Raw genomic sequence first — 12,008 nt, forward strand, 5'->3', positions numbered from 1 at the left:
TTGGGGTTGGATTTCGGGTTTGGTTGAGGTGGGGTGACTTTGGGTTTGGGAAAAAGTTTCAAAATGTAAAAGAAAAATCAAATCTATTAGTGAAAACAAGTGAAAAGAATCATAATAAAGTGACATTAGGATTAGAATTGGAGTATGCAATCAAAAAATATTAAGTTAAAATAGGGTTAGGGTTGGAGCTAGGGTTAGAGTTCTAACTCTAACTCTTATTAGCACTTGCAAATAAGTTTTAAATGTTTATTTTTATTTTTTATTGTGCACTTTTATTACAGTTTTAATACTGACTTAAAATATGTCCACTTGATGTACATAGCATTTTTAACACTTCATATACACATATGTAGTTCATATATTATTTAAATTAATAATTACTTGAATACGTCCAAAGCTCTCGGTATTGGATTTGGTGCCTATATTTGCAAAATATGAAACCAGTGCATTTTAGTTGGTTATATTTCTGTATCATTACAAAATGTGTCATTGAGTGTTTACACATATCATTTATCTGACTGATGGGAATAACTTTTACTGGATTAAAGTTTTGAAAAAGACAGATGTTTCAGTGCTGCTGGACAGACTGCGTTGTGAGTGTTTGAAAACTGCTCTGAGCTGTATACTTGTCACATGACAGTGGTGCAACAGCAAGTTTTCATCGCTCCCTGCCTCGTCACGTGGCAACTCATTTCCTGCGGCGGACTGTTTAATCAAAGATACATAGGACAGCGGCATGTTATTTTGGTGTTTGACTCGCCTGCTGCCCAATGTCGGTCGGCAGGCTGGGTCTGGATTTTGCAGAACCCAGTACCTCCGAAACCTGTCGTGTTCCCAGAGGCTGCGAGGAGGCTGTCAGAAGACAACGGTCATAACACCACAACCTTGGACCCAGCACGGAAGGTCATCTGGCCTCGGTGACAGTCTTGGTTTGAAGTTGCTGGGTTTTTTGGGTACATTTTGATAATTTCTGTTTACATGGAGAATCAGCTCCCCCGATTATGTTAACGTACTACATTCTTTACAAATGCGTTTTTTTTTAAATAATATGGGATAAAAAGTACTGTACTAATGTGCTGGATCATATGCATTTTGAAAATCACAAATGTTTTGATAGAATGCCCAGGTACCTAAACTCTAAACAGTGATTGTATTTTAGTGTACAGGATCGTGCAACTTTAATACAAAAACAGTCTAACCAGTTAAAAACAAAAAACTCGGATAACAATTCTCCGTATCTGTTAAAAAAAATGAATATAAAAAAAACTCTTCGAAACACAAGTCTGTCATTGCTTTACAGATTCCCAGCAGGTTAAGTTCGGCATTTATTTTTGTAAACGAGGGTATTTAGACACTTTGGTAAAATGTCACAATATTAATACTATATGTATTTGTGAAACTCTAAGGCTTACCTGCAAACTGTACAGAGAATAATTCAAAGAGTGTAGTTTAGTGGAGATTATTCTAGCCAGTGACGCAGGAAGTTTAAAATATGACCCGTTTATTCCGGAAGGGATCGCTGTGGAACACGTTTAGAAACTCCTGAACCTGACAAGCAGCTGAACCCGTGGAATATAAAAGAGGAGGCAAAGGAGATAACGTTTTGCGTTTTCTTTCCAGCTTTTTCACTTTTCACTAAATCTGCAGAGCTGGAGGAAGAGGAGAAGAAGGATAAAGAAGATGACATTATTCTGCTTCTTAAGAGAGCAAAGGTACACATAGTAGTGGTAATATAAAGCATCCTTGTGAGAGGAGCTTGTATGAGTTTGCAGATCCGCTGCAACCTCACCTACTTCTGCTAACAGCACATAGACTGTGCTGATTCTGGATGCCTGTGTGTGTGTGTTTTGTGATTTCAGCTGAGTGTCATGAGGGGGGAGCTGGTGGCAGCGGACCAAATTCTGCACCTGGCCATCCGGCTGGCTCACCAGTCCCACAACACACAGGCCATCATATACACCTATGACATGGTAAAGCCCCTTACAGGAAAATAATGTCTTAAATGTGAAGCAGTAAACAAAAGTCTCAACCAAATAATTTTGTCATAATGCTTATGTGTCTCTTTTAATATTTCTAGTTTTATGGTGTGTTGTAGTAACTAAAGTTTTAAAGAACATATAGTTCAATGCCATAGTTTAGGCTTCCTGGCTATAGAACAAAGCTGTCTGAGCCAGTAGAGTTCAAATGTCACAATATGAAAGGATTTCTTAAGAACCAGGAAGCAAAGACACACACACCCACACACAAAGGGTCAAACTATTGTGTACAGGAGACCCTTACCAAAGTGTCTTCCTATGGCTATGCTATGCATTTACCATGGTTTGCCATGTTTATTAATATGCTTTACCATACCTTTGGGCTTTACAGTGCTTTCTTACACTAACTGCTTCACAGTGTTTTATTACACCTTGGTATGCTTTTACTATGGGGAGTCACACAGCCTAGGGAGCGCAGGTTCACGTTCTGGCCCTGAAGCCCATGCCATGGATTACATTTCTATTTATTTTTTCTTTCTAGATGGCCAATGTAGCGTTCCTTCGAGGGCAGCTTTCCAATGTGAGTAGAGCATTGCATGAGTAAGCTATGAAATGCTTTCTGTAGAGTTTCATTGAAACCCCACTCAGCCGTACAGCTTTTATTTGTTTTCATTTTGATTTATTTTTCTAGGCTGAGAAACTGTTTAAAGCAGCCATGAGTTTTCTTCTAGCACATGGCGCAAAAGAGGTTAGTATGCAAAACACCGTTGTACACAGGATAAACAAGTAAGGAGGAGAAATGAGGATTGAGACCCATGCATGTACGGTAATTAGTTAACTGTTTAATAAACCATTATTTGGGTTCTGGATCATTCTGTATTGTTTTTTTCTGCTTAGATTATCATTTTGTCTTGCTTACTAACTAGTCCAGCAAGTATTGCTTCTGAAAAGACTCCAAGAGTTATTGTGAGAGAGTGACGTGGGGAAGTATTAGTGTTGCACAGGCTGCAGTACACAATGATTCACCTATGGGCTTCAGTGCAACGCTGATATGCTTCACCACAGATGATTTTTGCAGGATTATAGTTAAAGAGGTTATTGAATGTCTGTGGCAAGTTTACTTCTGTATTAATCCATTCCTACTTCACACCTGAAAGAGTGGGTGTCGCAATATACAAATGAACTGTTTCACCTGAAAGTGGCAGTGCCCATATGTCAGGTGTTTCTGATCAATATTCAATTTAAATTAACTTTCACGCAAGAGAGAGGTGGATCCGTGAGGTGTGCATCTGTTCTGATTAACAAAAGAAACAAATACCAATGCACTAAAAGTAGTAACAGAGAAAAATATCACGTATATCGTGAAATTTCCTATCATGTGGAGCGTAGCCAATAGTATATTATAATGCTAAAATGAAATATTGTATGTTATTGATCTGGTAGTTTTTAAAGTGTATGGCTTGTAAAGGACACCAACACCACCAAAAGGTAGCAGCAGGCTATGTAAACACACATCTAATGTAGTGCGAGTCTTGTTCTGGCTAGTTATTCACAAGGATCCAAATATATAACAGTACAGCATCAGAGTTTTATCTTAGACGCTTTTATTCAGCAGTCTAGCTTTCAGCTATTTTTTGTTTCATATTGTTTATGACCGACAGTCAGTAAGGTCAGACACGCATTTTGTACAGTATGTAGCCCTCCACGGTACTTAGTTTGTCTCTGTCTCAAACAGGATGACAATGCTGTGATTGAGATGTCTCTCAAATTGGCCAGTATATATGCTGCTCAGAACCAGTGAGTATGTTTTATATTCTTACTTATCACAATATATTCTCACCATTGTGCAAGTTGTTTTATCAGGTGGGGAAAAGCAGATTCAAAAGCTGATGATTCTGCTTCCTGTTTTTATTCTTATATCAGCCTGCGTCATCGACTGACCTAATCTCATACTGCCATTGTCCAATATGGTGATTGCTCAGTATTGCTTGCGATAGAGAATTAAATACACTGATATAGTCGGGATGGCAATTGGTTTAGTTTTGGCGAACCAATTTCATATGATTAATCAATTAATCATTAATCAAATAATCACATCTGTGGGCTTTGTTCAATTAAAAAACTAATTGATTGATTAATCTCGTCTACCTGAGTGCAGTATCAAAATAACGTGCAGAAAAAAAATCTTAAAATGGCGGAGGGTACTTACTTTAAGCTATGCCCAATACTTCACAATATCTCAGAATGAAGAATGACTGCAATTTGCAACATTTGCTCATCAGTGCTTTCCTTTCACGACAGTACTGAAAGTTTATCGCATCATCTTAGTTTGAAACTAAGTTAATTTTACCTTTTATTCAACGTATTTCTTTCAAACGGTATCAGAAAATGAATATTGAAAAATGTGTTTGTCTCAAAAACTATCTGGCATAGTGATTTAACTACAGTGTATTTAGTTAATGTTTGCTGTTAGGGGCGATAAAATGAAAGCTAAATCTTTTTTTTTTTGTGTTACTTTATTATACTCCGTCAAAAACACAATTAATCAATTGTTAAACATGCAAACAAGAGCGATATATATTAGGGATGACACAGGGTACTCGGGTATCCTGGTTACCTGGTCCTCGTGATATTACCTGAATCCATTTTCAGGATTCGATTTCTCTTTGAATCCCTTTTTGCTAAAATCGAACGTCTCAGTTTTCTACGATCTGTTGTAGCACAGCCACTTGACTTGACTCGCTAGACCAGTGGTTTTCAACCTGTGGTGTGCGACAGGCTTGCCACTGGTGAGCGCCAACAGCTCTTTATGGCGATATGATTCCTCAAAACACAATGCTCTGTCAATTGCACCATCGTGTATCAATCTGTTTGTACCACTGAAGCACAGAGAAATGAGAAATTAGAATGCTGAGCTCCAGACTGCGATTAAAATGGTTAGAAAAGCAAGAATTAAAAAAAAAAAACAACATTTTGACAGCTTTTTCAGCGGTTAACCACAAAAATGCTGCATCTCCCTTTAAAAGCAAGTGTCAACATTTACGAATGCAAGATGACGTTGGTCTGATATATATTTTATATATATTTACACACACAATGAAAGTCTCTTTATCAGGTACATTAACACCAGCAGAAACATGAACCCCAGTTTCTTGCAACAGTTGTGATTGTGACCAAACGTGCGAGTACTGTTGTGTAAAAAAAAAAAAAAATGTAGCTTAAAATGAACAGTTGTTTAGGAAATGTAGAACAAGACCAGCAACAAATAATAATACACTTAAGGTTTGTGTCTTGCACACGTGCCATTATTCCTAATCTACATTAATGATTTAGATTCTGGTATAGTAAGCAAACTTGTTAAATTTGCAGACGACACAAAAATAGGAGGAGTGGCAAACACTGTTGCAGCAGCAAAGGTCATTCAAAATGATCTAGACAGCATTCAGAACTGGGCAGACACATGGCAAATGACATTTAATAAAGAAAAGTATTGCATGCAGGCAATAAAAATGTGCATTATAAATATCATATGGGAGATACTGAAATTGAAGAAGGGAACTATGAAAAAGACCCTAGGAGTTTATGTTGACTCAGGAATGTCTTCATCTAGACAATGTGGGGAAGCTATAAAAAAGGCCAACACGATGCTCGGATATATTGTGAGAAGTGTTGAATTTAAATCAAGCGAAGTAATGTTAAAACTTTACAATGCATTAGTAAGACCTCACCTAGAATATTGTGTTCAGTTCTGGTCACCTCGTTACAAAAAGGATATTGCTGCTCTAGAAAGAGTGCAAAGAAGAGCAACCAGAATTATCCCGGGTTTAAAAGGCATGTCGTATGCAGACAGGCTAAATGAATTGAACCTATTCAGTCTTGAACAAAGAAGACTACGCGGCGATCTGATTCAAACATTCAAAATCCTAAAAGGTATAGACAATGTCGACCCAGGGGACTTTTTTGACCTGAAAAATGAAACAAGGACCAGGGGTCACAAATGGAGATTAGATAAAGGGGCTTTCAGAACAGAAAATAGGAGGCACTTTTTTACACAGAGAATTGTGAGGGTCTGGAACCAACTCCCCAGTAATGTTGTTGAAGCTGACACCCTGGGATCCTTCAAGAAGCTGCTTGATGAGATTCTGGGATCAATAAGCTACTAACAACCAAACGAGCAAGATGGGCTGAATGGCCTCCTCTTGTTTGTAAACTTTCTTATGTTCTAACAAAATGCCCTGAAAACTTAACGTAATTAATGAAGGGCTGTAATGCTGCAAGTAAACAAACAAGGACGTGAAAAGGTTACCGTACCAGTATGAATAAAGTTGTCTTTGTGAACTCCAATAAACCAATGTTATCTTTCACCAGTCAAATTGTAGAGTGCCTAAATAAAGTTTTGAGTCAACACGAATAGATTTTTTTCGTCTTTTGCGTCTTGCAACCAAGTAGATTTTGTTACATTGTTTACTGTCAGGAGATTAAGTGATTTAATTGCACAAGATTCCATGGTTAGATGATGAGCTGATAATGTCTCTTCAACCACAGTAATTTAAGAGCAACGTTACCAGTGTGTAAAACAGTATGTAGCGTGAGCTTTGTACTAAAGCAGGGTCAGCTGTTGAACAAAGTTTATTTCTCAAACTGACCATTTAAAAAATGTGAAAGCACATACAACGACCTTCAAACTTGATTATTTCGACCTACAGCCACAAACACTAACGCATTAGTTCGTAGTGCTTTAGGGGCAAAAACAGTGTAATTAATCCTTTCCAGGAATCGGGTCACCCGGATCCTAGAAGGCCTAGAACCGACCGTGAATTCTTCTACCGGATGTCATCTTTCAAAATACTGCATGTTTTTTCAGCTAATTGTGAAGCACTGATGATGACAGTAAACGCAACACGCTTGCAAACTGAGGTTATAGTTTCAAATCTCACACATGCCAGACCTTTTTTATATTATATAAAAAAAAAAGTTTTTTGCAGGCAAATGTTCCATTTTAAAACAGAAATAAATCATTTAATATAAATGATTTAGACGTCACAATAAGTGCGTTCCCTAGTATATTTCCGTGTTGACAAGACAAGTTAATTGTCAGTAAACTCGGATGTCCTGTAATATACATATGCGTGGATAAATGTGCCTGGGGTCTGCAAAAATCTGTAAAGAAACAGGAGAAGGACATTTTTACCTTATTTTGGCAACTTATTTCTCTTACTGTATGACAGGTATTGACTCTTTTTTTTCTACATTTCACTTAGTGTTGGGAACTACAAATTAAAAGAGAAATGGTGCTTTTGGCTGATTTGCTTTTGCTGTGCCGATACCCTGAAAACACGTAAACTATCCTTGCTGTATAAAGTCTGGCAGTTCTTGCTGATAACTTGGCGTGAGGAACTACCGTTCCTTTCAATTTCTAAAGTATTGGCCTCAGAGGGTACATTTCCTGGTTAAATAAATACATAAATAAATACATTTTAAACTATTTTATTTACAGTTAAGGATAATTATTATTAATAATAATAATAATAATAATAATAATAATAATAATAATAATAATAAAAATAATAATAATAATCAGCATCAGTAATAAAACACATTTAAATTAGATGGATGTAGTAAATGTATCAATTTGACATGCGATTAAAACCGAGATTACCGATACATTTTTTTAACCGCAGTTATTTTTTTTAATCACTTGACAGCCCTAAAATATATGTATATTAAACGTTTACTGAAACAGTTGCAGTAAATAGTCTAAGTTACATATAATCTAAAAGCGAAGTAAAAAATGTACACAGTTTGTGTTATAGTTGGATTACTGATTTTATAACTGACTTTTTGAAGTTTTAAGAGAGTGATGTTATGTGCCGCAGTACAAGCGTGTAGTCTGTGCGTTACTTTGGCAGCTTCAAACTTGGGAGAATATCAATTCATATGTCTGTTTGTATAAATTGGAAAAGGCATAATCAAGTTACTGTATATCTGGGAGACCAGAATAAACGTGACCTGGATTGGTTTCCAAAACATCTGTCTGGAAGTGATTTTCTTTCACCGATTGACCTGCTACAATAGCATTAATACTTTGTATTACCGGTACTTGTAATTGCCCTTTAATACAATTTCATCTCACTGGCAAACAGTTGTTATTAATCTATTAATCGATTAATAGATCGGCTGATTAATCTATCAATAGAAAATGTGTATGTGTGTATATATATATATATATATATATATACACACACACACACACACACACACATCATTTCAGTGTATTAATAGTATGGCATTTCATGAAGACCGGGAGTATTTCCCTTCATGTCTCTCTTCCACATGCAGGCACCAGCTCGCTATCCATGGGTTTCAGTTCTGCACTGAAACTCTAGAAGAAAAGATACAGAAACAGAAGGACCTTTCTGAGGAGGCTATGTCAGGTAAGGGCTTACATAGTTGTATGGAAACTTGCTAAGGCTTTTTTTGGCACAAGCTGTTGTGAATAGCTGATTCTGAAGTTATAGAGGCATCAGTCCCGTCTGTATGTCAAACTCACATTTTATGTACATACGGTAGATATAAGGCATGGTGATTTCCTTTTTATGGTGCTAGCTCTAATTGTGTACCTACAGCAGAGGTGGGGGATGAATGTCAGTATCTTCTTCTTTTATCATTTTGAATGCTCTGTTCTTATTCCATTTTTATTGTCCCTACAGCAAAGGAGAAGGCGAACACACGGCTCCTGCTGGGCTTGTGTCTGGACTCGTACGCTCGGTATCTCCTCACCACCCGGCAGCTGGATCAGGCTCTGTCCTCCTATCAGAGAGCGCTGCAGCTCTCCAGAGAGGTGCAGGGAGATGCCCACCCCCAGGTACAGGCTTGCTCTTAGTAGTACCTCTATACATTACTTTTTTTTCCCTGTACACAGGTAACATTTTATCATAAACAACTATAGACCTGTTATTTTTAACAAAGCGATCTGAGATGCCTAAAATGTTAGTTTGTATTTTAGTTATACAATGATATATAGAAGTACTAAAAAGAAATTCTTGAAGAAATTGATGAAGACTTTTTTGTTGAGACGTTTGTTGTTTGTACTTGGACATGAGCTCCTAAACGCTTGTCTACAGCTATTAAAAAAAATATATATATATATATATATATATATATATATATATATATATATATATATATATATATATATATATATAATATATAGTTATATGACTTCTATATTCTTTGGGGCAGGATTATAGTATAAAACTAGAATACCTTGTTTCTTCTAGTGCAGAGTAGGAGTGTTTACGATGACTGTTTGAAAGCCTGCTGTTCAGTTCTCTGTGCCCAAGCCTGTGTATTTTTGTGCAGACCATTGTGCTCATGAGTGACATGGCGACAGTGCTGGACATGCAGGGTCGCCATGACGACGCGTATGGCCATGTGAAGAGGGCTCTGGAACTGGCAAGGGAGACTGACCACCCGGACCAACATACAATTCTCTGCAACTTGGCAGGGATTCTCATGCACCAAGGTACCCCCATAGGTCCTGGTTACAGACTGTCACAACTGTACAATAAACTTCAGTATTAGAGCAATGGCACTCTGAACTATTACTAAAAAATAAAATGTTAAAAATTGAAATGCGATTCTTCACTTTGGATAAAGCTGATGATGATATTGCAGACTAAGGTCTGTATTGTATTCATGGTGCTGCAAGCACTGTATTTTGATGACCATCATTTTGATTTAATTCAGATCTATATATTTTGAGGGATGTTTTTCACACATATTTGCAGGTAAAACTATAAGAACTGAAGTCACAGACAGATGTTTGGAACGATGCCTGGCAGCATTGTTCACAGCAGGCCCCTCTCTTGTTTCTACTCAGGGCACCTGGTCGAGGCTGGGCGCATGTACAAGGAGGCCCTGAAGTTGGCTGAGTCAAAAGGAGATGGGGAGGTGGTGGAGCAGATCAAGAAGGGCCTGCAGGAGCTGAGCAAGATGACGAGCAGGGCATCATGAAGCACAGGGAGAGGCAGAGACCAGAGTGTCCGGGACACACACAGGGAGGGTACGTTATGGGCTGGGTCCCCCAGGCATGGGTCCTCACAGGGGTGGGGGTGGATAAGGGTTACCAAGTTCCATAGGGAACATGAGTTAACAGGGTGCTGGCATTATATTTACATTTTCCGGGGTCTATTTAATTGATCTAAACATCAGATCTTAATACCACAATTGTTTAGATCATTAAAAAATAGGGGTTATTTAGCTTGATTAGCATAAATCTTACCTCAAATTAGACCAGCCGTTTGTATACCACGGTTGTGAAAAATCAAACATCTAGCTGTGACACTGAGAAAAGCTTATTTATTGACAGTATGAATATGTTCATGTCTTCCCCATATCAAGTTTTAACTTTCACAGTATTCTTTTGATTGATCTGTAAATGTTGTTGTACTGCATATGATTTTGCTCTCTCTAAGTCGCCTTGGATAAAGGTGTCTGCTAAATAAACAAATAATGATAATATAAAAATAAATTCTGTCTGGGTTTATTAACATTATGTTTCGCTGGCTTCTGTCCACCAGCCCCCCCAGGAACACAGAACAGGGATTTCATGAAGAAAGTGGGAATGCACGAGTCAGACAGCAAATCCACAGCACTCCAAAAGATCGGATTGCTCAGCGCTTTACAAAGTTGTATTAATTTAACCGATGAAACGGTAAACTTGATACGTTTTGGAATACCTCACCAGCACAAAGCAATTTGGAAAACACTTATGTAGCACATTACTTAAAACAGACTTCCAAGATCAATATTTATAAACATGTTCACCAGTCCCTTTGGCTCCTCCAGCGACCCCTGTTGAAATGTGTGCAGTGGGCAGTCAAGATCTTAAATGGTTCAACTCTTTCAGCACTAATTCATTTTGTAAACAAGCACACCCAACTACGACTGATTGAATAGTTTCAGTGTCTTACAGGGACCCTACAACACTCCTATCGTGGTACTGTTACCTATGACACAGGTCTTTTAACATAGTACCCTGGTAGACACAAACTTTCATTAATTTGGGCAGCAGTGTGGAGTAGTGGTTAGGGCTCTGGACTCTTGACCGGAGGGTTGTGGGTTCAATCCCCAGTGGGGGACACTGCTGTTGTACCCTTGAGCAAGGTACTTTACCTAGATTGCTCCAGTAAAAACCCAACTGTATAAATGGGTAATTGTATGTAAAAATAATGTGATATCTGTATAATGTGAAATCTTGTAACAATTGTAAGTCGCCCTGGATAAGGGCGTCTGCTAAGAAATAAATAAATAAATAATTTCTTAGTCAAAACAACAGTTATATAGGGGTGTATCCAATACCTGGGACAGGTGGTTTTGAATAGAGTTATTTTTCCTGCACCTTATTACTGGTCTGCAGTGTTGGAGGACTATAAAAACCTCCAACTATGGGCAACCCGTAGTAGATTTACATCTTTCATGAATTGACATATTTACTATAAGGAAACATCATTTATATATTTAACAAAAAAAAAAAAAAAAAAAACTGTATATTGTGGTACTGTGTAATAATAAAATCCAGATGAAGGGAATTCAAACAAGTAACCTTTTTTGTAAAATAAATAAATAAATAGAACAATAAAAACTACGGTAAATTGTATTGTATTTTTTGTCATTTTAGCTAGTGGAGTCAAATTGGTGCTTAAACTGATCAGTCCAGGTTTTTGATACAAATTTAAAAAATGCAATATTGTAATAATTACAATAAGAAACACTTGAAATTATAGTATATATCATCAAAATGTAAGGGATCACTAATATCTGTGAGCACACATGAAAACAAGACAGTTTAGTTTGAATTCTCATTAGATTAAATATTTATTAAAATAAATAGCTCTTCCTTTCACCATTTTGCTACCAGCTGGCATTTATAATGTGCATCTCTTCTCAGCTGATTCTGCAGAAAGTGTTGACGAAACTGAAAAATGCAGCCGCCTTATTTCTATAGTTCCAGTGTGTTCTTTTAACTAC

General features: G+C 37.3%; 1 protein-coding gene across 2 annotated transcripts; it reads left to right on the forward strand.

Annotated features, from left to right (window-relative positions):
- Nucleotides 1–675: 675 nt before the first annotated feature.
- On the forward strand, nt 676–11,625 carry ttc19 (tetratricopeptide repeat domain 19). 2 transcript variants are annotated; one of them, XM_034059213.3, is made up of 11 exons: nt 679–953; nt 1,621–1,712; nt 1,860–1,970; nt 2,518–2,556; nt 2,668–2,724; nt 3,712–3,773; nt 8,316–8,410; nt 8,687–8,841; nt 9,339–9,501; nt 9,859–10,041; nt 10,559–11,625. In XM_034059213.3, exons 1-10 carry the CDS (start codon nt 737–739, stop codon nt 9,990–9,992), a joined length of 1,125 nt encoding a protein of 374 aa, XP_033915104.3. In that variant the 5' UTR covers nt 679–736; the 3' UTR covers nt 9,993–10,041; nt 10,559–11,625. The 2 variants fall into 2 exon arrangements, with proteins under 2 accessions (XP_033915105.3, XP_033915104.3); XM_034059214.3 differs by lacking the exon at nt 1,860–1,970 and having other exon boundaries at nt 676–953.
- The last annotated feature ends 383 nt before the right edge of the window (nt 11,626–12,008 follow it).

This window comes from Acipenser ruthenus, chromosome 3 (genome assembly GCF_902713425.1).
Source record: "Acipenser ruthenus chromosome 3, fAciRut3.2 maternal haplotype, whole genome shotgun sequence".
NCBI classification, from domain to species: Eukaryota; Metazoa; Chordata; class Actinopteri; order Acipenseriformes; family Acipenseridae; genus Acipenser; species Acipenser ruthenus.